The sequence below is a fragment of the Rhopalosiphum maidis genome, chromosome 1, assembly GCF_003676215.2.
Source record: "Rhopalosiphum maidis isolate BTI-1 chromosome 1, ASM367621v3, whole genome shotgun sequence".
Lineage (NCBI taxonomy): Eukaryota > Metazoa > Arthropoda > Insecta > Hemiptera > Aphididae > Rhopalosiphum > Rhopalosiphum maidis.
Genome location: NC_040877.1, coordinates 93,766,910 through 93,794,074, shown reverse-complemented (window position 1 = coordinate 93,794,074; position 27,165 = coordinate 93,766,910). Strand labels below are relative to the sequence as shown.

The 27,165-nt window shown below is 30.7% G+C and overlaps 2 protein-coding genes and 3 pseudogenes across 2 annotated transcripts; all 5 read right to left on the bottom strand.

Moving 5' to 3' along the window:
- Positions 1-1,843: 1,843 nt before the first annotated feature.
- Positions 1,844-2,093, bottom strand: LOC113550183 (annotated as a pseudogene).
- Positions 2,094-2,124: 31 nt separating this feature from the next.
- On the bottom strand, positions 2,125-6,561 carry LOC113549326. The gene is made up of 6 exons (XM_026950576.1): positions 6,061-6,561; positions 5,387-5,774; positions 5,279-5,326; positions 3,573-5,176; positions 2,188-3,437; positions 2,125-2,134 (listed from the first exon to the last, which is right to left on the bottom strand). Exons 1-6 carry the CDS (start codon positions 6,559-6,561, stop codon positions 2,125-2,127), a joined length of 3,801 nt encoding a protein of 1,266 aa, XP_026806377.1.
- A 5,954-nt stretch (positions 6,562-12,515) lies between these two features.
- Positions 12,516-14,708, bottom strand: LOC113549319 (annotated as a pseudogene).
- Positions 14,709-16,369: 1,661 nt separating this feature from the next.
- LOC113550056 lies at positions 16,370-17,115 on the bottom strand (annotated as a pseudogene).
- Positions 17,116-20,369: 3,254 nt separating this feature from the next.
- On the bottom strand, positions 20,370-22,278 carry LOC113549313. Its single transcript, XM_026950555.1, has 3 exons — positions 21,636-22,278; positions 20,840-21,570; positions 20,370-20,750 (listed from the first exon to the last, which is right to left on the bottom strand). The coding sequence occupies exons 1-3, from the start codon at positions 22,276-22,278 to the stop codon at positions 20,370-20,372; spliced, it is 1,755 nt and encodes a 584-aa protein (XP_026806356.1).
- Between the last annotated feature and the right edge of the window lie 4,887 nt (positions 22,279-27,165).

Genomic DNA, 27,165 nt, shown 5'->3' with positions numbered 1-27,165 from the left:
TAAAACGTCTTAAGCAAAATAAAAATTAATATTACGTTATAAGTATGCAGTACTAAATATCACAAAATAAGTTAGTTAGTATTTATTAATTTAATGTATATATGTGCCGATGGAGCTTGCATATATATAACGCTAGAATGCGTTGACTCAGGATAAAATACCTGTGTGACCGATTTGGTTCTCACGATGGTCTACGTGACCAAAAAGGCTGGGTCAGCACATACTGAAGACCTCGGACGGACCGTTGCAACGCGCCCCGTCTGTTGGTAGTTAGTCGAGTCTGGTCTAAAGAGAGAGTGACACCCGCGTTACTCAGCAGAGCATTTTATAATTTGTATAGCAGAACCTCGTATAGTTTTAATCAGATCCTCTCGTAATATTAGTATTTAATATTCATTTCTTTAGTGTGTAATTCATTTAAATATTCATTTCTTTAGTGTTTAATTCATATCAATATTGATGTATTCAGTGTTAAGTTCATAAATCAGTAATTATAATATAATATATATACCTATAACCAACACCTGTGTTACTTCATTTGACACTAACAACCAAGATAAACCTCACACGACGGTACTCCACACTTCACTAGTGACAGTAGTAAGTTCTATGGTATTATTATCTGTCGAAATATTTTCAGATACTGATAAATGAGTATTTCCCTGTCACAATTAAAATAAAATAATACTGAATATTCTTCAATATTTAAAATAGTTATATTGTTCTTAATTCTATATGTGTTTATATAATTACCTGAACATCGCAGCTATGATCTTTGTCACTTTTTTTTTTTATCGATTGTAAATTGTTCAATCTGTGTTTTTTTAATTTAGGTGCACTTAACTTACGCCTAGTTTTTCGGCCAAAACGCCAGTCCTTACCCATTTTTTAAAATAATGAAAAAAAACACAAAACACTGGACACTTTACAGACAATCTTACTGATCGGAGTGTAGTGTTGAAATCAAATGATTCATATAGGCGCCACTGCGCTAGGCGGTACAACTTTATATTTCCTAATATATGGGTATTGGGTTTTATTAAATTATAGAAATATTTGATTATGCTGATTTTGTTATACCTATACAAAAATCCTTATCCATTAATTGTTTCCAAGAATCGATGTCTCGCCGCACCGAGCAACCGCCGCCGCGCGCCGAGCCGCCGGAAGCAACTCTCATACGCGCACGCACATGTCAATGCATAGCGAAAAACGAAATATATTCTTGTATGCATAACTATAAAAACTACTAAAAGCGGTAGTAAATTAAACATACTTCCTGAAGTTTGATTGAAATTTAAAAAAAACGGTTGAATTTATAATCTTCTAGACTATGCTCTTTAGGAATTACTTTTTTGATTTAAAATCAGATATGCTCAAAATAAATACAAATATAATGCAATTATTTCATGAGATTTTTGAAAAAAATATCTTAATTTTAAGGGCTTTTAAAATTGAAAATCAAAAATTGACTTCCTAAAAAGCCTAGATATTTTGTCAAAGAGTTCATACATGTATTAAAAATTTAAATTGGACATTCCGAAGTATGTGTAATTTACTACCGCTTATTGGTCTAAAACGTATGAAAAATGCGTGTGCTGCAGTCCCCTTAACATATAATAATTATAAAATACTAGCTGACCCGACAGACTTCGTCCTGTCAAAAAGATTTGTAATGTGGCAGTTTTTGTGCCTACGTATTTTAAAAAATTCTCCTGAACAGAACCGTCACCCTGGTGATAGGGCGTTGTGAATAAAAAATAATTAAATAAAACATATATAAGGATTTAAAAGTAAGTAATCGCTTTATTGTTAATCATGTGAATCATAATTATTATTATTATCATTGTAGTGCTTTGTGGTATACGATATTTTTTGTTTGATTACCTGGCGCATAGATAAACAAATCTGATGGTTTTCCAACACGGGAACAAGCAACATACAATTGACACATGTGAGAAACATGGGTTTTCTAGATTAATACCACAAACACTTAATGATTGCCCCTGGGACTTGTTTATAGTCATAGCAAAAGCAAGACGCACTGGAAACTGTAGTCGTTTAAACTCAAATGGCACATCAGTCGGAATCATTGGGATGCGCGGTATGAGAACATCTTCTCCTTTATACTTTTCTTTGAGTATAGTTGCTTCTATCACATTGTTTAATAATTTTTTTATCGCTAACCGTGTACCGTTGCAAAGACGCGGTTGGTTGATATTTCGCAACATTATAACCACCGATCCAACCTTTAATTGAAGATTGTGAGGTGGCAATCCTGGCAAATCCAGCGAGTTTAAAAATTCCGGTGGATAGTTGACTACATCATCTTGATTAGTAGCCGAATCAACTGATTTATATATCCTCAATTCGCCTGTAATTTGTTCTTGAATTTTGAAATTTAATTCATTTACATCTATGTTTTTTGCAGCCAGTATAGCTCGTTCGCTCAACCAATCATGGTTTCTGTAATTTTGAGAAACATCTGGAAACACCTTCTGAATAAGTTCATCTTTTGATCGAGTTAACTGACAAAAACTTTGAGGAAAGTTAATGCAGCCAGTCAACATGTCTATAGGAAATTTGCCATTACCAATTTCAATGAGTTGTTTAGAGAATATGTTTCCAGATTGGTCATTTTGCAACTCGACACGCATATTCTTGCTTAAATGAAGTACTTTGACATGTTTCCACAAACTGGAGGACTTTAGACATGCATTGAGTTCATCAGCTGGCGTTGATCGTGGAATCACTGGCAATGTTTGACGAAAATCTCCTGCTAATAAAATCATTGCACCACCAAATCGGTTATTATTGCTCCGTAGATCTTTTAAGGTTCTGTCTAAAGCCTCCAAAGATTTTTTATGTGCCATCGTGCATTCATCCCAAACAATCAATTTACATTGCTGCAAAACCTTTGCCATTGCAGAGTTCTTCGAAACGTTGCAGGTTGGAATTTCATTGCTTTGCATATTTAATGGCAATTTTAGTGCTGAATGGGCTGTTCGACCACCTTCAAGCAAAGTTGCTGCGATTCCCGACGAAGCGAGTGCAAGTGCAATTTTATTTTGTGAGCGAATTGTTGCTAATATTAATGAAATCAAAAAAGTTTTTCCTTTACCACCAGGTGCATCTAAGAAGTAAATCCCTCCAGTTTCATCATTTGTTACTTTCATAAGAGTTTCAAATACATACTTCTGTTGTTCATTTAACAGTGGAAGATTTGTTTGAATTAATTCTTTCAAAGCGTTGAGATCATACAGTCTTTCTCGATGCAACTCTTGGTTAAAAGCGTCATGCATTGGACGATTGGGCGCGGTCAGGCCTAATTGAATTAATAGTTTGTTTGACATTATCAAGCACATGTCCTCAATTGAAATCAATGCTTCATTGTAAATTTCTTCACTGATTTGTATATTTGGATTTCCCATTCTATTCTGTATTTGATACAAAATATCATCACACATATAATCTTTTTACTTGATCCACAAATCAATTGGGTTTGATGGGAAGCATGTAGATATGATTATAGAAAACAATGTTCGTATTTGATGAGCGTGTGATGATATTACAGCATCATTGAGAGTTTGATCCCAATGAGCGTCATTTTCAAGCAATTGCAAACGTTGACAGTCTTCTCTGTAGGATCCACACAATTCACCATCAACAGTTCGTAACTGTTGGAATGATGTTGGGCCACGTACATTGACTAATAGCAGTCGTAAATAAAAACATTCATCATTGCTTGGATGTACTGAATAAATCCGACCAATCGCATCGGTGGAATATACATCTGTATATCCTGGAACTGGTTTTCCTTGTTTCCGTCGTATAAATCTCCTTGAGGATTGATTCCAGGTATAATATTTTGGCATTTCAGAATATAGCAATGTTTGTCCGAAATCATCGTTTTGGCATGTCTCAAAAAAACTGGTTAATGTAGTAGATGGTGGCTGAGCAGCTCTTTGTACTGCGTTCTCTGCTGTAAAATACACTCTTTGTCCATTTTCTAAATGCACAGCTAAGTGAACAACAGAAGGGTGTCTCTCATGAATAGGAAAAGAAAATATTCGCCAAACTGCTTCATTACTACTGACATAGCGGCCCATTTGGTATTGGGTAACTTCATCATTGGAATTCTCTGCACCAATTCCAATCACAGCCATATCACTCCCTTTGGTTACATATTTGAAAATGTATTTAATAGATTTCACTGAATGGCAAGATTCAACGTTGATGTGTGCTTTGAATGTCTTTGATAAAATGGGTGAATATGGAACAATCCAACGATTATCTAATTCAATATCTTGTTGATTTAATTTGACAATTGTTGATTTTCCATTGTCTGCTGTCGATCTGCGACGATACAATGGACAACCGTCATTACCAGTAATTGTTTCCGATATTAACGTCCGTGGATATCGTTTTGAACATTTACCATCCATCATACACGGTGAATTTTGATTAAGAGTTCCACAGGGACCATGTATCATGTTTTTGATAACTACCTCATGCAATCCAGGATCTACTTGTACATTAGGGATTTCAGCTGATATCACTGCATCAACTTCATTTGGCCTTATCTTTTCAACCAACCAAATCAAAATGTGTGCATGTGGCAATCCTCGTTTCTGCCACTCCACAGAATACATCCAGCAGCGTGTCTCACCAAACACATTATGTTTTACGATGAAATCCATTAAAGATTTCAACTTTTGTCTAAAGACTCTGGCTGTAATATCATGACGATCAATGGGTGATTGCCCAGAGAATAACTCCTGCTTGATTTCTATCCATTGCGGATTGCATGTAAATGTGATGAACAAATCTGCTGTACCATAATGACGAACATACGACATGGCATCTTGAGCATATTCGTGCATATGCCGAGGGCTTCCGATGTATGTTGCTGGAAGAATAGTCATCCGACCGACATCCTGTGCATTTCCATCAGTATTAATCGCATCTCGAAGGTGAATATACTCTTCAGATCGGAGTTTGGTTTGATTCAACCTGATGAATGTTAATCTCTCCGTTTCAATTTTAACATACATCTCAACAACATATTTGTGATATAATCGCCGACATTTCAATATGTGATTATCTTCATTTTCCCGAATCATTAGGCGGTATGAATAATAGTTCATTGAACTGACTTTTTTGTTGGTTTCAGAACCTGTAAATAGATTTTGTTTTAATAACATTCAAATATAAAATTAAAATACATAATATAATGACTGAGATATTATCGCCATAGCTAAACTAATATTTTAGTTACCTGTAATGGGATTTATCATTTTTATTGAGAAATCGTAGCCATCTTCACCTTGCCAAAATATAATGGGATATTACAGTGCATCATATGAGCGGTGTGTTTCCTTTATACGTTGTAATTGATCATTCCGACGATGTAAAACAATATCACGGGATTCCAAGTTTTCTCCAACTACAACGATAGCAACTTCATAAATAGTAGGTGCATTAAAACGTCTTGTATGTTGACCTGCAGGTGTTTTATCAGCTCTGATTACAATTTTGTGATTATCGGATGGCATCAGATCCAGGGCAGTTTTAAACAATATAATCAATTGATTGTGTTGATGAAATAAAGTCTGTAATTGTTCTACAATAGACCTCTTTACTAAATTGTTATGTGCACAACGCAGATCAATTTCTTGTGGTGAATTGCCCATAAAATAAATTTGCAGGAATTTGTTGTCGCTATCTGACACTGGTAACAGTGAACCTGCTCTGTGATATATTTGCCCTTGTATCTGTAAATAAAAAAAAAATATTATGGTGTGGTATAAATTAATGGATTGTCAGTGATCAAACTTAAATAATATTTGATCTTAAAAAGTATATATTTAGTTTTAACTAATATCTATCAAATATAAAATATAATAAAAGTGTCACTGAAACTGAATCACCATATAATATGATGACTAAGTAATATATTTCGTAATGATTAAGAAATTGAAGATTAGTGACACATCTTAACTTTGGTGACAGAAAATTTTGTTCGCTAAAATAATTATGAGTAACTGCTATAATACATACCTTGAAAGTTGGCATAAAATTTTCCCGAACTACATTTGTTGCCCCAAATGAAGTCATTTGAAAGCAATTGTTATATTGTTGGATATGTGTCAAAAAGTGTATAGAATCTGTTCCTATTCTTGAAACCAATGAGTACAATGGTTCTGGTGGTGGATCCAATGGTATCAATTTCACTTTACCATTTGCGCAACACAATCCATTGGCTTCGTTTTTGTATTTTAATGCCTTACAGTGTGAGCAAACCGAGTTCATAGAACCAATAACAACACATTGGTAGTTACTGTAGTCAATTGACACATCGTAACTGAAAGCAGCTCGATTCAAACTTGCGCGATTATTAGTTGAATGTCGCGCTCGCGCTTCACGCGTTTGTGATATCCGAATTCTTTCACGTTCATTTCCGTCGTCACGTTCTTGTGCAGTACGATTAGATCGGTAATTAGCTTGGTTTGTAGCATTTCTGGTTCTTCTACCTAAATTGCTTCGTCTTATAGGAGGCATATCAAATATAAATTATTTTTTCACTAATCACGAACTAAACAAACACTAACTAACTAAACACTCTGCACAAAACACGATATACGAATTTGTTTCGTGTATCAGTTGACAAAAGCAAACTCAGTAGATTAGGTAACAGACAACTTTTTTTTTTTAAATTTGATATGACTTGAAGTCAAATCCTTTTAAGCCGTACGAATTGTTTTATTTATTTAAAAATAATAAAACACTGTTGGTAACGCGATTTTTGTTTGACTGATGTAATGACGTGGAAACTGATGCATTTTATCTCGCGTGCCGAAACTAATACAAAAGAAACGCGAGTTTCGGAACGCGACATTAAACTCCTCCAACTATGTATTCAAATATGTATTTTACCTAAAATTTTATTTTTTTATGTATTTTTTTACCTGCAACCTATCCTTTTTGTTCGTCGTCGTCGTCGTGTAGATAAGAATAAATCGAAACTATATTTATAACTTTATACGCAAGTCCAAATTAATTCTACAAATAGAATTAGTATGTGTATTGGTTTATGTTATCGGTGTGCATTTTATCGTTCATTATAATAAAATAGGAGTATTGGTGTACGCGCGATGCATGAGATTATTTTTATCGATAAACTTACGTTGAGTAGTTAATAATTTTTGAGATACAGCGATCAGTGAGTCAGTGGTATTTGGATTATATGTATAGATAACTAATTATTGACTAACATTATCGGACTTTATTTATGCCTAAAACCGTGATATCCTCTTTCATTTAAAAAAAACTGTTATTTATCTACTAGCTGGTCAGCTAGTAGATAAATAAAAAAGGTATAATATAAGAAAATAGTAGTTTTTTCATTCTCATTTTTTTTATATATAATAGTTGAATACCTCCTGGGTGAAGCCGGGTAAACCAGCTAGTTTAATATGAACTTTATACCATAGCAATAAAGCTCAAATTGACTACGTTTTAGTTACAAATCATTTGTATGGGAAAAAGAAAAGGGCTATTTTTAGGGTTTTTCCAGCAATAATTCTAATTTTTCTCGCCGTAAAAACCATCCTTGAACTTCAACGAACATTTAAAAAAAAAGATTTGGCCAAATTGGTCCAGGCGTTGTTGAGTTATGCGCTTACCAACACATTTTGCCATTCATTTTTATATTATAGATAAGATGACACTATACCCGCATGTGTTGTCTTTGTCTTTCTACCGTATATTATGACAAATTTGTAGCAGAACACATTTTGTGATGTTAGCTTTAATATTAGAGTAAATTTACTTATTGTCAAATTTAAAAGAAAGAACGTTATCTAGAAAATGACTTATGATCGTATTTATATTATTATTTTAAAGTGAGTTCTGAACATTTTGAAGTTGTAATATTTTATATGGCTTTAACTCACTTTAAAATGATAATATCTATAGATTCTGAACGTACTGATGAATTTATTAATTTTACAATGATGTATGTTTTCTTTAATTTTTTTTTGTTTCGTGTCTGTCATTACGTTTTGGAGTAATATAATAGTGCTTTGATTTTTTACTTCAGCCCTTCTTTGAAAAGGAAAATGAATCTAGTTGGTACTTGGGAGGGGGGGATCAAAAGTAAAAAATGTCCAGCAGTTTTCAAAAGCGTCAGAAAAAAACCTAAAATATTAACTAAAAAACGAGTTTTTACGCATAATTAGTTTTCAATAAAATCGATTTTTTATTTTGCTTTAATTCAAAATCGAATCATTGTAAATAGGTACTTGAAATTTTCACCAAATGTTTATATTAGCGTTATCTATTTATGATTAAATTTTCATTTGCATTCCAAAAAATCTTTAAAATTTAATAGATGGTTTATTATAAATTGCACCTATCGTAGTAAAAAAAAAAAATCAAAAATTGTCAGTCACAGTTTTTGTTTATATAAGCATTTAAAGTTCAAATGCTTACGAAATATATCAAAATCGCGAAAATTTGCAAGGATTTTGATGTTGAAAATTCGTAAAAATGTTATGCTTTATTCCTACAAGGTTAAAAATGCAATACAAGGTTCTCTTTATATATCCGTAATTTTTTCTTGTATGAAATTAATTTTTTTACGAAATCACGTAAAATATTAAATAACCATCTATCAAACAATGATTTAAAATATTTGTTGTTATTCAAAAACTATAAGTCATAGAAACTTGAAATTTTCACCAGTAGTTGAGAAAAATAAATTACAATTTAAAATAAATATAGGTAATAATATAATAAATCCTAGTCTGACAAATCATCTCCGTTCAGAATCGTTTTTCATATACAATAATACCTGTCATTGCATTCAAATTTAACACATCCATTATAGTGATCTACTCTTCACCTCTACTATACAGCAGACCGATACCCTCTTGCCCACTCTTTTTAATTTATTTATTACCTTATATTTCAGTTTTTAGTTTTAATTAAATTTTAAGTAAAAAATACTAAAAATATCTAATTTATTATTTTTTATTCATATTAGAATATTGAGTTTAAATAATATTAAGATTTTAACAGTTTTCTCTCCTTGGTTTAAAACAATTTAGTTTAATTCAGATGAAAATAATTTTCGTTCTGACGACTGAAAATCAAATATTTCTGAGCGGTGTGCGTGGGGGGTAACACCACTCATGACACCCATCGGTTCGAACAACTGTGTTTTCGAAGAAAAATACGACGAGCATAATATTTAAAGGAACGTCAAATATACTATAACAATTGCGCGTATTTTCAAAACAATTTTGGAGGGGCGAGGGGTTCAAAAAATATACGCGACGCTACGCACGTGTTCACGACGGAGGTGGTGATGGTGGGGCCGTGATGGGTGGGTTTTGGCAGGCTCGTGTCGTTCGGCGTTCGCTGCGTTTTGGATCTGTTTGTTCCTGTCCTTTGAACACGTACCTAACACGGAGCTTCGCTGTCATTTGGCCATTGTACCTATACATAGTCCAGTCGATTTACGCATCCTGCATTTGGCTTACATCTTTACAAGGTAATTATTCTTTACTATATTACGATCGTCGTTATATAATAATATCGTAGGTCGTTTTATAATATTACGCTTTTGTTTCGAAAATAATAATACGATAAATCCATATCAACAGTGGCGAAGCTTGAGTTTTTAGTGGAGGAGTCATTTAATAAAATAACACTAGTACGCTTGGATTCCTCTCTTTTTATTTTGCCTATTTGATAATACATTTTTTTCGTATGAGTAATTAATAATTCCATCGTTCAAAATTACATAAATTAAATCATCAGCCATGAGGACAAACTATAATATAAAAACAACAATATTAAGAAACACGTAGTCATCTATCGGCTATCAGTAATAGCGATTTACAGGGGACGATGGCGTGACAACGCGATGGCGATGTCGATAATCGAGGAAATCCGAATAGCGAGACGTGTCTCATAGCGAAGATAGTAAACCCCACTTACATTAAAATCCCCCCTATACCCGCGCGCCCATAATTTTGGAGACGTTGCATCGTAACGTCTCTTTGATATAATATAATATTTGGAATGACCCGCACGGCTGTATTGCGCGCATCTAATCTATTTTAATAATTCTCAAAGACTATAACTGTACAACGAAAAACCAATTTTAACAAATATTAAAACATATATCATTTTTATAATATAAATGACGTTAAAATTTGTAAATATTTTATAAAAAAAAATTATTTGTCCTGTGTTCTAATTTCTTAGTGGGTAGACGTTGCCTTATTGCTAGTACTCCACAGAATGTCAAATTTTAATGTATTGTAGTGGTTTAGATAAATATGACTTTTTGGAATAAATTAAAATAGATCCAATTAATATTACTTTTGACAAGAATAATATGTTCTTAAAAAGAATATTAATAAGATTGGAATATTTTTACTTCAATTTTTATTCACCGAAACTTATAGTCATAAATATATTTAAAACATACCTATATATTGCATGAAGTGCAGTATATATTTGTTTTTTGAGACTGTTTTACCAGTACTATAAAGTATCCGCAATAATACATTATTATAGTACATTTTGTACACTCCAGATTATACAGAAGTTATAAATATACCAAAGGTATGTAATTATGTAATATCTTATATATTTTAAAATACAAATAAAAGTTTATTGAATATGATATACAAATGTTCATTTTAAAGTAAAAAATTATCAATAATGAATACAACCAAACTATAAAAATTAGCCAGTGTAGGTACCAAGTTATAAATAATTATTTTCATTAGGTAATCAAGTGTTGAAGTGTTCGATACATTCATCTAGGCACAAATATAAAGTATATACTTAACTGTTTAGAATGTCTTTAATTAATACAATTTTACCAACTAATGTAGATATAATATGCACTTTTCATCAATTTGTGTAAAAGTATGTTTTGTTTGATTTATTGTTATAAAAACTCTAGTTAGCGTATACTAAAAATTATTAAATATAAATAAATAAATATTAGTAGTACACTAATTTATTACTAAGAATATTATCTCAGACTAAGAAGTTATTAAAAGTTACTTATATCTAAATTTTAAAAAAATATTAATATGACAAATGACAATAATATATAGATTACCTTTTTAAATTGCTGTGTAATTGTACTATATACAGGCCGGCACTAAAAGTATTGGAGCCCTGGGCGAAACCATGTTTTGGCCTTTCACCTCTCCCCTTTCCAGATTTGAGAAGTAGTAAAATTAAGTTTTTTAGTAAGTTTAAATAAAATTATATAGTTGGTATGTATTTTGTATCATAACTTACAACTTTATTATCTGATCATACAATATCATAAGGTTAGTAACTTATAACAATTAACAATTGCATAAAAAATAAAATAAAATAAAAATATTATTTTAAATTTGATACTCATAACTATAATTAATATTAAAATTAGTTCTTTATATAAATATGAGACAATTAAAGATGTATATTCAATTAAAACGACATTAGATAATGAATATCTCAAATTGTGTAGATTGTTAATGAGTATTAAAAGATAAATTAAATAAAAATAGTTACTATCAGTTATCTTGCTGACTATAATTGGAAAAAAAAAAATTTCATTAATTAAATTATTTTAAGATTGTTTCAATAGCTTAGTATTATATTAAAATTCAATGTAAAATAGAAACCAATCAATATTATTATAGCAAACATCCTTGTGTGATAGTTGTGTACCTATAGTATATACTTATATTATTTATTATTATCTATGCGCTATGCCTAATATAGAAAAGTAAAAAAAATAACAATATAAACATATAAGCTTTTTAATATTATAAAAAAATAATTCTATCACCATTTACTACTATTCTATAAAATTGAACAGCCAACAATTATAAAATCACAGGTAATCAACCAACACCTGACTACAACTTTATAAGATAAAGACAGTATCTGTTTAGTTGTTTCAGATGTGCTAATAGGTAATAAACCTTAAATGAGTAATACATTATAGGAACACTAGACAGAACTTACATGATTTGAGTTATGAAGATTTGAACATGAATGTTGTAGATAGCATGAATTTAACTTGTTTTTTGCAATCGTTTTAATTATTTGTCGATACATTGTACCTAGAAATAATTATACTGTAATATAAAATCAAATCTAGATAATATGCAAACCGGTAATATCCAATAGCTATGAATGACTAATGAAGACCACATCTAAGGAAAACTGTTTAGATCTGTAATTTGTATACTGTACAAGGTAAAGAACATATTATTAATTAATTATACAAAAACTAGGTAGGTACTTAAAAGGTTTAAAACCTTAAAAACGTAAAAATTAAAATTATTAAAAAAAAAATTCAAAATATTCATAGTTTTTTTTTTTTTTTTTTTATTAGCTTTTTGTAAATACAATTATAACTCAACAATTAATAGGTGATACAGATACAATAAACGAGAAAGAATACAAAACAAAATATAATATTACAAAAATTAAATTCTAAAGCCAGCCTCCAGAATAAAGGTTATTATTAAATTAATGACAGTTTCAGAATTAGAATTGAGAATAGAATATAGATTAGGGGAGATATTAAGGGGTTTTAAGGAATTAAACAAAGTAGTGCGTTTTGGGTAAAGATAAGGACATTCGAAAAGGATGTTAGAAAGATCACAGGGCATTTCTGTTATGTGTAAGGTGCAGAATGGGGAATCATTTAGGTCAAGTTTGTAGGCATGAGCAGGCAGGGTTGTGTGACCTGAGCGTAGGCGGTTAAATTGGACGATAGTTGCTCTAGATAAATGGAGGTTGTTGAACCAGATTTTTTGTGGAATAATGGGAACTATATGTTTATATCTAGCGGCAAATTTTTCTTGGAGATTTGACCATTGGGAGGACCAAAAGTGCTTAATGTGATGACGTATAATAGGCGTAAAGTCTGTATGAGGGAGTTGGGTAAGAGAAGGACAAATTAAAGAAGACGTAGATTTGGCTAGATTATCGGCTACTTCATTTCCAAAAATTCCTATGTGACTAGGGATCCACAGGAATTGAATGGAATAATTAGACTGGTGAAGTGTGAGAGTAATATGTTTTATACGGAGAGCTAGAGGGGAAGGAAGGGAATTGAAGGGGTTGGATTTGAGAGCTAGTAGACAGGACAAGGAGTCGGAAGCTATTAGATAATTATTAGGAGCCAACTTTGATATAAGAATTAGAGCTTCTATGATGGCATAACATTCTGCGGTGAAGGAAGACGAAGAAGGGGGTAAATTGTTTGTAAAAGAGATATGTAGTTCAGGAATATAAAATGAAAAACCTGCTGAGAGGGGTGAGACAGATCCATCTGTATATACTATTATATGATTACTAAAGTTGGTATTGAGGAAATCTGTGAATATTTTGTTTATCATAGGTACAGGCATGGCTTGTAGATCGTTGGACGATAGGGAGGAGAAATTATTTTCAGTTTGAACAAGTGGAGAAAAAAGTAGAGATTCATATGATTATTCATAAAGAGGGAGTTTGGTGGAGTTTAGAATGTATTGATGAAAATTTGAAAGAGAATTAGCTGTTAATGAGAGAATTGGTAATGACTTCGGAACGTATCGCCAAGTGAGGAATAGTGAGTAATACATGTCAAAAATATGATTATTGGAGTGAGCAAGTTGCTTTAAAAGAAATTTACTGGCTAGCCATCGGCATCTGATGTTAAAGGGAGCACTGTCTGATTCTACTTCGATAACTGGGCAGGGGGTTGATCTTAGGTAACCCATGATATTTCTGAGACAGGAGATTTGGAGTTTATTTATTTTGTTTAAATTTGAGCAAGATGCTGAGCCGTAAAGAAAACAACCATAATCTAGTTTGGACCGTATGAGGGTACGATAGATCGTTAATAAACTAGAAGGGTGGGAACACCACCAGGTATTAGTTACCGACCTGAGGAAGTTGGACCATCGGGAAACAGTAGCTGAGAGAGAAGTAATTTATGGTTTCCAACGTAGTTTGGCGTCTAAGATGATACCTAGATAAGTGATATTGGGAACATAGGGGTTAATATTATTATCGAAATATATATTTTGGGCATCTAGATATCTACGTCGGGTGAAAATGATGGATTTACATTTCTCTGGGGCGACTATGAATGATATCTTATCCAGAATAACTTTTAGGTCGTTAAGAATTTGATTTTGAAGAGTAATAGAAAGATCAATAGACTTATTGGAGGTAAAAATGACCATATCGTCGGCGTATATAAGACACTTATGACCCAGCCAAGTCAGGTGCTTAGCGATAATGCTCATATAAATGTTGAAAAGTATTGGACTTATACAACTACCCTGTGGTAGTCCAGTGAAAGTGGAACGAGAATTGTATGAACCAAAAGGCGAGGAGAAAACGAGGTTTCTTTTATTAAACAAAGCGATCAGTATATTATTGAATTGTTGAGGAACGTTTAATGATTTGAGATATGAAATTAGAGTACCAATGTTGACTGAATCAAAAACACCACGTATGTCAATGGAGGTAGCTACAAAGAACTCTTTGTTATTGAGGGAGTGGTATATGTTTCCTGTGAAAGATGAGAGGCACTCGGTTGTACCCCTTCCTTTCCTGAAGGAAAAAAGATTATCAGGTAGGATTGAATTGTTTTCCAACCACCAGTCTAACCTAGATTTAAGCATATGTTCAAATATCTTGCATAATGCGGAAGAGAGTGCTATAGGACGCGAAAAGAGGTATTGAAATTTTGTTTAGCAATTGGTATGACTTTGTAGGAGCACCATGAGGGCGGAATTTGTTGGGTTGAAAGAATATTATTCATTAAGGCAAGGAGAGATTCTAATGCAATATCAGGGAGGTGTTTTAACATAACCGGTGAGATGTTGTCGAGACCGGATGCGGTGGATTTACGTGATGAAATAGCGTAATTTAATTCGGACATACTGAAATTATTAGTAAGGATATGAGTAGGTGAAACATCGTGATCGTAACGAGGAAGGGATTCGGATTTGGTTGGAACGTAACAGGGAGCAATTTTGGAACAAAAAACTTCGAACCAGTCTTCATTGTCGGGGCGAGTTAGGGGAGTTATACAATTTTTAAATCTCCTAGCAACGGACCAGAGGTGTTGTATGGAATTAGACGGTACTAAGTTTGAACAAAAATGCTTCCAATTATTTCTCTTGGCGTTTTTAAGGGTTCGAGTAGTATGGACGCAAGCGTTTTGATATGAAAGGAAATCAGTAATAGAGCCGGTACGTCTGAAGGTTCTGAAAAGTAGGGACCTATTGTTGACCAATTTCGTGTAGGTGGGGTTCCACCATGGAGGGGAGGGTGGAAATATTTTTTTTGTTGGTATTTTGATGGGTATTGTTGCATTAGCGGAATTAGTTATAATATTAGTGAAAGATGAATAGGACATTGTTGAGGATATATTATCTGATAGGGCGGAAAATGAATTTTGTATTAGGAGAGAGTAGGCTGCCCAATCAGCTTTATTGAAATTATAGTATATTGGTTTATATTGGCTAGGGTCAGAATGGGTAGTGGAGAGAAAAATGTTAGTGGTAGAGCTTGAGTTTAACTTTATTATGATCGGAATGTGATCATTGCCATGAGGGTCACTTAATGTGTGCCAAGATAGATTCCAAATAAGATCGGAAGAGCAAATGGAGAGGTCCAAGGCTGAGTCGGTAGAATTTAAGCGCCCAATGTGGGTAGGACTGCCGTCATTTAAGATACAGAGGCCGAGTGAGTCAATTATATTGTATATATGATTTCCACGACGTGAAAATGAGTTTGATCCCCATGCGGGATGAAAGGCGTTGAAGTCACCGCATAGTAGAGAGTTTCGCGTTACTAGGTTGAAAATAGTTTGCCAGAGGTTGATAGGAACATTTATATTGTTAGGAATATAACAAGACCATAATTTTAAAGGATTAGAAGAATCTGATCCTAAAACCTCTACTCCGATGAGGTCGATATTGTGATGGGAGAGTCTATCTCTAGTAATGTCGTTAATGGGAATAAGATTAGTTTTAAAAGAGTTATGAATGGCAATAGCTACGCCGCCATAACCATCAGGTCGATCGAATCTGAAGTTTTTGAAGTCTGGTAATTTAAAAGTACGTGAAGGAAGTAGCCAGGTTTCCGATAAGATGGCTATGGAACATTTGTGAGTGGTGAGTAAATGCTGTAAAGAAGGAAGTCGGGCTGTAATACTTCTAACGTTCCATTGCAGTATATTGTAGTGGTTAATGAGATGTTTATTATTGAAATTTTGGGACATGTTAGGTAATTTAGTTATTATGAATTATAGAATCGTTGAAAATATGGACATTACCTAGTCGGTTGTAACAAAATTTGGAACGGCGAGGAGGGAAGTTAATGACGACTCAATTAGGTTCTGAAGATAAGACGGGGAAAAAGGAGAGGAGAGTGAAGGTGCGTTTATAAGAGATTCGGATAATTTGAGGGATAGGGTGTGTATCCAGGAGAAGTCATTATCGTTTTCATCGGGTGACTTAATTGGGCCATTGGGATTAATTAAGTAGCTCCCGTTTGGGGTGGTATAAGAGGAATCAACAGGTAAGAAATATTTTTTATTATTGTACACCTGGGATGGATTAGATATGTATTTTTTTTTTTTTTATTATTGAAGAAATGGTGGGAATTGTTTAAACTAGGAAAGTGATCATTCTGGAGAGAAGTGTCGATTTCGATGTTTTCAGAGATATGAGGCTGGCTGTTTACAATATCGGAATATTTAAAGGCTGGTGTGTAACATTTATTTTTCTTAAATATTAACGCGTCTTTGTAGGATAGGTTTTCTGTCGCCATGAGTTTTTTAATATCCTTTTGAAGTAACCATTCCCGGCAGGAACGGTCAGTGGCTAGGTGAGGAAGTTTGCAGTACAGACAGATCGGGTCAGTGGCTTGTGTGGAGGGGCACGAGTCTATTGAGTGCTTGGTTTCACCGCAGTGGCTGCATCTAGCTTCACTACGGCAGTATTTTTGGGTGTGACCGAATCTTAAACAACGGTTGCATTGGACAGGGGAACGGATGCTGGGCATAACTTCGAATATCATATTGTAGATAGAAATGCCGGATGGTATTTTAGGTGCAATGAATTTTAGTTCTACTGTGCGAGTTTGGATAGTTTTTCCATCTTTCTGAATAGAGATGCGTTTGAATGCCTCTATTGTAACAGGTGAACATTGACCCTCGAAAAATTCTTCTTCGGAAATATTAATATCCAGTTTAATGATTCCATACGAGTATATGAGGCTGCTGGAAATATTTACGTGAAACCCGTTAGAGCGCGGAATATCAGAATTTAAGCAATTATTGCCGTTGAGGATGGAATTAAAAGTAATTTTTATCTTTTTGGAACCGGCAGGTTTAATATTGGAGATACCAATAAAATTTTTGGTGAAGAATTTAGCAGCGCTTATAGGATGCCAATTACCCATGTTTGTATTTTGATCGATGCACTCGGCGAGTATAATTATGGAACCATTATAATCCGGTGTAAAAGAATGAAGTAGATTATTATTATTGTAATTGGCTGCATGCATATCTATATCAGTGTTGGTAACTGGAGACGACGGCGTTTTATCTGTAGATAAGCTAACGACCGATGTGTGTTCAATTGTTTGATTATCATCAAGTATGATATTTGAATCGGGTATGCTAGTATTATCGGTTATGTCATTGAAATTAAAAGTAGTTTGAGATGTATTTAATATCGGCGGGTTTTCGATAATTGATTGAAGACTAGGTGAGAGTGGATTATTGGAGTTTTTGAATACTTTACCCTTTTTCCCCATGGTGCTGAATCCATGAGTTGAGGCAGGATTTGTTGTAACTGTGTGCTTGATTTTGGATGTGGCTGGGGTTTGACCGGTACGGCTATTGCCGCCCGAGGTCGACGACATTTGTGAACACTAATTAGGATTAGAATTATTAAAGACCGAAATTACTTATCAGTGGAACGCACAGTGACAGGACTGTACGCTACGACTGCGTGAACACGACTGACTGTATTCATAGTTATTATTAACGTAAAAATTGAACATAACCGCAATTTTTTATCAGACATTCGAAATGGTGACCTTTTAAAACCACGGCTTTAGATCTAAAGCCTTGTTTAAAACTAAAACTAATTAATTATTCATTATTTTAATCTATGATAATATTAATAAAGCGATTGTTAGCAAAAGTATTGTTTTTTGGAATATTTATATTTTTTGAAAGCTATCTATTTAATTATTGGAAAATTCATTACACTGGAATCTACATAAAATCCTCTATTGATAAACTTTAGATTTCACCATTTCTCGTTCTTCTATGTAGGATTAATCTCATCCACAAACGGACAAAGACAAAAGTTTTAATAGAAAATTAGAAAACATAATATTGCACTTGTCGTTTTGTAAATTACTATACCTATTGTATAAATTCAATATGAATTTCAATTTTAAAATTAAGAAATCGCTAAAACCAAATTTCCCGCCAATTTTTTTTTTTTTTTTTGATAACTTTACATTTATATCACCACTTACCGTCTAAATTCCGTCACTATTTGAGGTGTACTGTATGATAAAATAATTTATAAAATAAATTGTTTCATAGAGATACAATAATAGAAGAATCAACCAATATTTTATATTTCAAAAATAATTAAAATGTATAGAACTTACCTATATAAACCACTTCTATTGAAGAAAGAAAGGATCTGACAACCTGGATATATTAATTAAGCATACGAATATATTATGATCACTAATATTATTGAAGTATAAACAAAACATACATCACAAATGTCCATAACATTTTGTTGTTTAAAAAAGCTTAAAAATTTAATACAAGGATACTCATAAGTCATGATTTCTTTTTTATAAGTAGGTATTATAAGCTTATACTTTGATACTTAAAAAACAAGTAGTTAAAAGTTGTCTTTCTTGTATTTTTAAGAAAATTGTATATAATAGTTCATAAGATTGAAATCATTAAAGACAATTATTTGTTATACACATTTGAAGTTCATATTCGGTCAAAATCGCATATTTAAACAAAGATCAGTAATGATTATATTTTTTTATAATTAAAAAAATATTCGCATGCATATTAAACTTTTAAAATACATTATTATATTATATACACATAATGGCCTTTTCAAATGCATTTTTTTCTCGCAAAAATGAATTTAACCTACTGCTGTACTCAGTGGCGGTTATAACTGACTTTTAAGGGGGGGGCGGAAATTATAATAATCATAGGACACTAATGAGTCGTCGGAGAGCCCATAATTTTCCCCCAATATTTTGAAATAACGCAAATACTTCAAATAGAACAAACATTTTTTATTATACATAGTATATTATGAAATTATCCAAAATAGGTTCACCTTGTACTTACAATTAAATAAAAAAAGTTTAGTCACAGGTGCACAGTTATTCAACCATTTTAATAATAAAAATCTACAATAAAAGCATATGTCTTTTTTTTTGTTCAGCAAAACGTGTAATAATATTTTCTATATCTATAGGAATATCTTTATGAATGTGAAGTAATGCTAGCCCGTTCAACCTTTCTTCGCCAATTGTTGACCTTAACCATGTTTTCAGCCTAATATAATTAGATTAAAATAATGTTAAAAATGTATAACAATTCTAATAAAATAATGATTTGGCTACTTAACAAATAGTTAATAAAAGTATTATGTGAATTATTTTTTTGAATATTAATTTATGTTAAGTAAAGTTATATGATATTTTATGAATAATAGATAGGTACTAAAATTTAAATGTAAACTTATAGTAGGTAAGTCATGTACCTACCTTCTGAGTGTTGAGAAACTGCGTTCTGCTGTCGCGACACTGATTGGTAGTGAACAAATAATAATCAGCATTTTATTTATATTTTAAAATATAGATTCTGGACACATACTTAGAGCATCCAACCCATTAACTGGAATATTTTTTCCTAAAAAAATACATTTAAATTAAATTAAATTATCAGTTAATTATATTAAAATATATATTTTACCTTCCGTTTGAAGTCTAAGCCATTTAGTAAACCACATATTTATTTCATTCTCTATGGCTTGTTCTGAAACATTTTGAAAGTATGTGTAATCTTTAGTCATTATTTCTATAATTTTTGCAAAATAGCCATTGTAGTCTTCAGTTTTCATTTTGACAACATATTTTGGTATAAGTTGTATTAATAAAGTAATATTTGAATTTTCCTTGCTTAAGAATCGGAAATCAAAATCTTCTAATACATTATCCAATAAAGGAATATAAATATTAATTCTATAATAATCAACAGGGTTGTTTTATGATGTAGCATTAACTCTATGTTTTTGATGTGCTATAATCCTGGGCAATTTAATATCAACATCAAGTTTGTTTAGAATTAATTCACACTCCTTAAACATAGATTGAAATTTTTCTTCACATTTTTCACGATTTTGTCCAAGTATTAAGTATACATCTTTGATACATTCAGATGCAGCAACAATATCTTGATCTTTGCCTTGTAAAATTTTACTTATCGGAAAAGTAACAGCTAGTAGTAAATTTGATAATGAAAAAAGAGAAAATATAAATTCACAATTACAAATAGCAGATATCATCATTTTAGCTTTCGAAGAAGAAATATTATCCTGCCATCCAGATATTTCGGTTAAAGTGTCAATAATTTCAATTATTGATTCCTTAAAATGCAATACACTGTCAAATGTTGTTGAAGAACGTAATTACGTTTGGCAGATATATGAAAAAAAGAAGTAACTTCTTTTATTACTCCAACACAGTTGCGGATTGATTGTACAGTAGACGATTTTGAAATACTTAAATTTAAGGCGTGATTTGAGCAAGGACTATGTATTGCATTTTTAGCAATTTTTCTAATTTGTTGGACAGCGCCGCGGACTGCAGATATCATAACGGAACAGCCATCGGTCCCAATGCCTACACAGTAATTTAAATCTAATTCTAATTCTTGCAATAATTTTACGACTGTATTTCCCAAAAGTTCTCCAGTTAATTTAGGTTCCAATTTACTATTTAATATTTCTTGAGGTTCATCGTTGTCTTCCAAATGAACATCTAATTGTTGGTGTTTTCGTTTATTATAAACATAGCTATGACAATCGATAAATGTTAAAAATCTTTCATACGATTTTCCATGTAAAATATACCGAATAATTAAACACATTTGAGAAATGTTAGATAAGTCTGTGGTCTCATCAAATAGAATACTAAAATATTTTGCTTCTTTTACTTCTAAAAGTATTAAATGTAATATTTCTAGTTTGCAACATTCGATTATTTCATTTTGCGTTAGTTTACTTATGTAAGTAGCTCTTTCACTAGTAGTTTTCAAATGATTTTTAAGTAAATGGTCACCAGCATCAATTCGAAACTTAAGAAGTTCTTTAAAGTTTCCTTGATTAATGACAGAATCAACTTTTCCCCCATCTTGATAAATAAAACCATCATCACGATGACCACGCAACGGTATATTTTGCTGGTCTAAGAAAACAATCGTTTTTATTATTGGTCGTAATCGTTCACGGTTATCTAATATTTGTTTTTACGTTGATCATTTACTAAATTGATAACTTCTTTTTCAGGATGATTGTAGGTATTCAAAAAGTAATTTGCTCGTTGTATATTATCTTTATGATAACCATTATTATTGTGTAATTCTAAAATACCATCTTTTCCTAATAGCTTTGCAAATTTAATTACTGGTTCAGTAACCAAGCTTTTTAATTGCTCTGTTTTATGCATACCCCCTTTGTTTGAAGTTGAAAACAAAACACAAACCTTACAAAATAAACCAGACTTAATTTTTGAAAATTCAATGTATGGAAACTTTTCAAAGTGATTTTTTCTTAAAAATCGTTTTTCCGATTTACCTTTTTTAGTATGAATTGAAAATGGATATTGAAAATCATTACTAGGAACATTACTTCGTTGAAGGATGACTGATTTCGAATAATCATTTATGGCGTTAGTTTGAGTTATGAAATTTCCAATATCTAATTCAATATCATGAAGTTTTTCAATTTCTATTGGATTAATTAACTCACTTGTATCAAAACAATTCGTATTTGTTGGATTTGAGATTGCAATGGTTTCTGACTCTTTTGTACCATCTTCATTAGATTGTAATTTACATTTTTTCTGAACACTTCCAAAATAACTAGTTATACGATTATTATTATTTGACGACATACTTAAAGAGTTATTATACGTAATAATAATAATATTATAACAGGCAACAGCACGATATAAATTATAAACACAGAGAACGTGAAATAAAGAACATAGACTGTGCAAGCGCAGAGTGCAGACACACTTATAATGGGTTGTATACAACATAGTCAATATACCATAGTCCATACTATGAGTATACAGCGTTTATTATATTTTTAGATTTATATTAAAATTATCGTAATATCAGAATGGGAAATCTATTACATTATTGAGATTATTCCTAGCAGCGAGCAGCCATATATATATATATATATATACAATATACATATATAAACAACGACGCGCCACGCGCGCGACGTTCCGAATAACATATTACGTAGTACGTACATATACTATAATAACAAAAATTAATAAAATGTACTACAATTATTTAAAAATATACCGTATTATATTGCGCAAGATAACTTTACAAATTGCTGATACTATTTTTATAAATTAGAAACACAAAAAAATAGTACCACGATTAATGCTTCTTTCAATAATTTGTTATAAAAAAACACGGACCAAGGGGGGGGGGGCGATCCACCTATCGCCCCCCCCCCTTATAACCGCCACTGGCTGTACTAATGCAATAATAAAATAAATTACTTTATTCACAATAATACCATCAAACCTACTTAGTAATAATATAGGTTAATAGAACATCTTTGTTCAAAATTGTTTTTCGTAAATAATGATTTTATTTCATTGAATTTAAATGTTACACCACCCATTACACTCATTATAATGACCCACTATTATATTATATATTATATTAAATAACGACATTGTTAAATCATTTATCATAATCTAATGTACATCAACACACTTCTATAATAATAGTACGCTATTTAAAAGTATAATCACCGAATAGATTAAATCTATTCTTGGGTATATAATATAAATGGTATAATAACAAAAATATCATTTTAAATTACAATGCTATTGCTACTTTTTTTGTAGCTACTACCTACTACTATTGTAAATTAAACTGCTGTGCATAAACGTTTTTAAGTTAAAATTAATTAATTTTTATATATATTAAAAGTATACATAACATTTAACAATTTACTTTTAATTAAATCTATATAATTCAACTTGAAATAAATTATTATGCATAAAAATTATTAATTATACATAAGAGGAAATTGAAAATTGTTTCAAATTTTATTTCTTGCCATTGGGTAACCACTAACCACAATCGTTTAATATTATAAACTTATTTTTTATGCTATGCCGACATTTAAGAATAGTAAAAGGTTATGCATACTTATAAGTTTATAAAAATAAATATTTAAAATGCCCGAAAAAGTAAAATGTGTTCAAATATTTATGTTATATTTAAAATAACAAAAGTTTTTAATATTTACTATTAAAATATTTCATCTACATATTTTTAATTTTTATATTTATAAATAGCCAGTTATCAACGGATTCACTAAACTCTTTAATATTGTTTTAACATTTCAATATATATTTGCAAAAAAAAAACAAAAACTTATACTTGTATATTAAACACGTTCATTCTTAACTTTGTTATTATTTAGATGATTAGTTTATATCCATGATAATTCAACTTTTAAAAATCTAATATGTTCTTATAGAATGTTGTTTTCAATAAATTGTATTATTTCTGTGGGCCCTTAGAACATTGGAATAGAAAAATATATAGTTTAAAATACACTATTACAATTAACTATGAATAATAAATTATAACAAAATATAAATTAGTTTTCATGTTAATTTTTTGTTTCAGATAATTATATATTGCATAAGAATTATAATCGTCATGCCTAGATGTATTATAATTGGCTGTGGTTGCGATTCGAAAGCTACAAAGCAACATAAAAAAGATGTATCTTATCATGTTTTTCCAAGAAATACACAACTACGTAATGCTTGGATGAACAAAATTAAACAACCATTTAAGCTTAAAGCGGATACATCTTATGTCTGTTCCAAACATTTTGTTCCTGATGACTTTGAATGTAATAGATTAAAAGAAGAAATACTTAAAATTAAAATTAAGAAACAACTGAAAAAAACTGGTTGGTGAATATATCCATCTAAAATACTATAAAATCAATAACTTATTTTAAAAGTTAAAAATATACTCAAGTATGCAAAATTGTTTCAGCTATTCCATCCATTAATTTGTCTAATACTTCAGAAGAACCAAAAACACTCATAAGTATATAAGATGTGTACCTATAGAGAAATTAATTCATAAAATTGATGGTGATAATAACTGTGAGGAACTATTAAAAAACATTAAAAATTTATGCATGCCTTTAAATACAGATACAGATTCATTAAGCCAAGATAAGGGATGCCAAGTAATAATTCCATGCAAAGGTTGTAAAAACAGAAGTTTAAAGATCAATAAAATTTCAAAAGAGAGAACAAGATTATTAAACTATCTAAATCAAAATGATGCATGGAGATATCCAGATGAAATAAATACCTTAAAAGGATGAATGGTGATTTGTCCTTATTATTATTGCAGTGTGTTGACAAAAAAAATGGTGAAAGATCTCCATCTATACGAGTCGATTTAGTGCAAGATTCGATTGAGAGAATTAATCATGGATGGTCAATGCAAGACACATCAGAAATATTACGTCAAGCTTTTAATATTAACGCTTATGATGAATTTGCAAATGAGTTTGAAATGATCAATGAAATATAAAGCAAACTGTATTTTCTAATAGATTGTTCTTAAACTTTAATCTAATTTATGTTTAGTGCTTAGACTATACTTAATTAGTTGATTGATTTGCATGGTTAATCTTAAAATTATATTTGATCACTGGGTAATAGAATGGACTGTTTTACAATAGTAAATTAAGTAGACTAAGCTAAAAAAAAAAGAGTGAGATTTTAATAGCTTTTGAATTCTTTATTAAAATTTGTTTTATTTATAAGTGTTATTATACTAAATTGTATTATGATATTAATTATTTATTACAATATGCTATTAATATCAACTATTTGTTGTATGAATAAAAGCAATTAAAAACTATTTAATATGTTTTTATTTTAGAACATTTAAATATTCAAGGTAATGTAATAGAAAGAATTAATAAATGCAATCAGCTAATATGTGCAATACAAATTTTGTTCTAATCACTGTTAATTTTTTTTTCCCACTTAAATAAAAGAGAAATTTGTATATTGATTAGAAAAAAGATATTACAGTTAGTTATTTTAGTTCTATTATATTATAATACGTAATATTATCCATGTCATCAACAATATTTTTTTTTAACATATTTAAATATAATTTCCAAATATTAAATATTACTAAATTCTTATACAACCATATCACAGTTTGATATGAAAATATAGTCATTTCATTAATACTAATCAAAAGTAGTAATTGTAATATATATTTAAATAAAATAACTATAGAAGTTTTTATAAAGATGTTTGTATTGTGTTCTTATGTCATCAAAAAATGGATGCTGAATTCCTTGAGAATTATGGTTAAAATTCTATAAAATCTCTAATATCCTTTAATTTTATAATCATAAATATCAAAAATCCCGAAAAACATAAATATCTTGATAAGACAAAGAAAATTTCATTAATAATGAATTAAAATTATTAAATTCCCAAATAAATCTAGGAAATTGCTGTAAAAATTTTCAAACATCCTCTAAAACACTGGAATATCCTTGTGTAAGTTGCTGAATTCTTTGAGAATTGTGGTTTTAATTCATTAAAATCTCTATAATTTTAGAAAATTATCGTCAAAATCTCAATACTGTTGTAATATAATGGTGTAGGAAATTCATTTATCGACAATATTGGTTTTGAATCATTTTAATTCCCAAAAAAATCTAGAAAATTGCCGTAAAAAATTTCAAACATCCTTTAAACACTGGAATATTTTTGTGAAGGATGCTGAATTCTTTAAAAATAATGGTTTAAATTCTGTAAAATCTCAATTATTTTAGAAAATTATCGGCATTAACTCAATACCGTTGGAGTATATTGTTGTAGAAAGCTCAATCCTCAAATAAAATGGGTTAAAATCGTTGAATTCCAAAATATTTTTTTAAAATTGCGGTAAAAATATTCAAACATCCTCTAAAACACTGGTATATCTTTGTGAAGGGTGCTGAAGTCATTGAGAGTTATGGATTAAATTCTATAAAATCTCAAATATTCCTGTATATTATTATAATAAAAGGTGTAAAAGTTTTCTATAACGCTGGGATACCTTAATGAAGGATGCTGAATTTCTTGAGAATAATGGTTAAGATTCTATAAAAACTAAAATATTCTCGAATATTATTTTAATCAATGGTGTGGAACTTGGTTAGGTTAGAATGATGAATTCCTTGAGAATTATGGTTTAATTTCTTAAAATCTCAATTATTTTAGAAAATTATCGGAATTAACTCAATACTGTTGGAGTATATTGGTGTTGGAAAATCATTCTTCGAATATAATGGTTGAAAAACTATAAATTCCCAAATAATTCTAGAATATTGCCGTACAAATTTTCAATCATCCTCTAAGACACTGGAATATCTCTGTGAAGGATGCTGAATTCTTTGAGAATAATGGTTTTAATTCATTAAAATCTCAATAATTTTAGAAAATTATCGTCAAAATCTTAATACTGTTGGAATAAAATGGTGTAGGAAATTCATTTATCGACAAATTGGTTGAATCACTTAATTCCCAAAAAATCTAGAAAATAGCCGTAAAAAATTTCAAACATCCTTTAAACACTGGAATATTTTTGTGAAGGATGCTGAATTCATTGAGAATAATGGTTTAAATCTGTAAAACCTCAATTATTTAGAAAATATCGGCATTAAACAATACAGTTGGAGTATATTGGTGTTGGAAAAT

What these genes read in the sequence shown, in the direction of transcription:
- LOC113549313 (XM_026950555.1), bottom strand. Translation starts at nt 22,278, where the DNA reads ATGTCGTCAAATAATAATAATCGTATAACTAGTTATTTTGGAAGTGTT. An exon ending in CAATTTAGTAAATGATCAAC is followed by an intron (nt 21,571 to 21,635) that starts GTAAAAACAAAT and finishes TTGTTTTCTTAG; the next exon opens with ACCAGCAAAATATACCGTTG. An exon ending in CAATCCGCAACTGTGTTGGA is followed by an intron (nt 20,751 to 20,839) that starts GTAATAAAAGAA and finishes TTGCATTTTAAG; the next exon opens with GAATCAATAATTGAAATTAT.
- LOC113549326 (XM_026950576.1), bottom strand. Translation starts at nt 6,561, where the DNA reads ATGCCTCCTATAAGACGAAGCAATTTAGGTAGAAGAACCAGAAATGCT. An exon ending in ATTTTATGCCAACTTTCAAG is followed by an intron (nt 5,775 to 6,060) that starts GTATGTATTATA and finishes TTTTATTTACAG; the next exon opens with ATACAAGGGCAAATATATCA. An exon ending in TCGGAATGATCAATTACAAC is followed by an intron (nt 5,327 to 5,386) that starts GTATAAAGGAAA and finishes TATTTTGGCAAG; the next exon opens with GTGAAGATGGCTACGATTTC.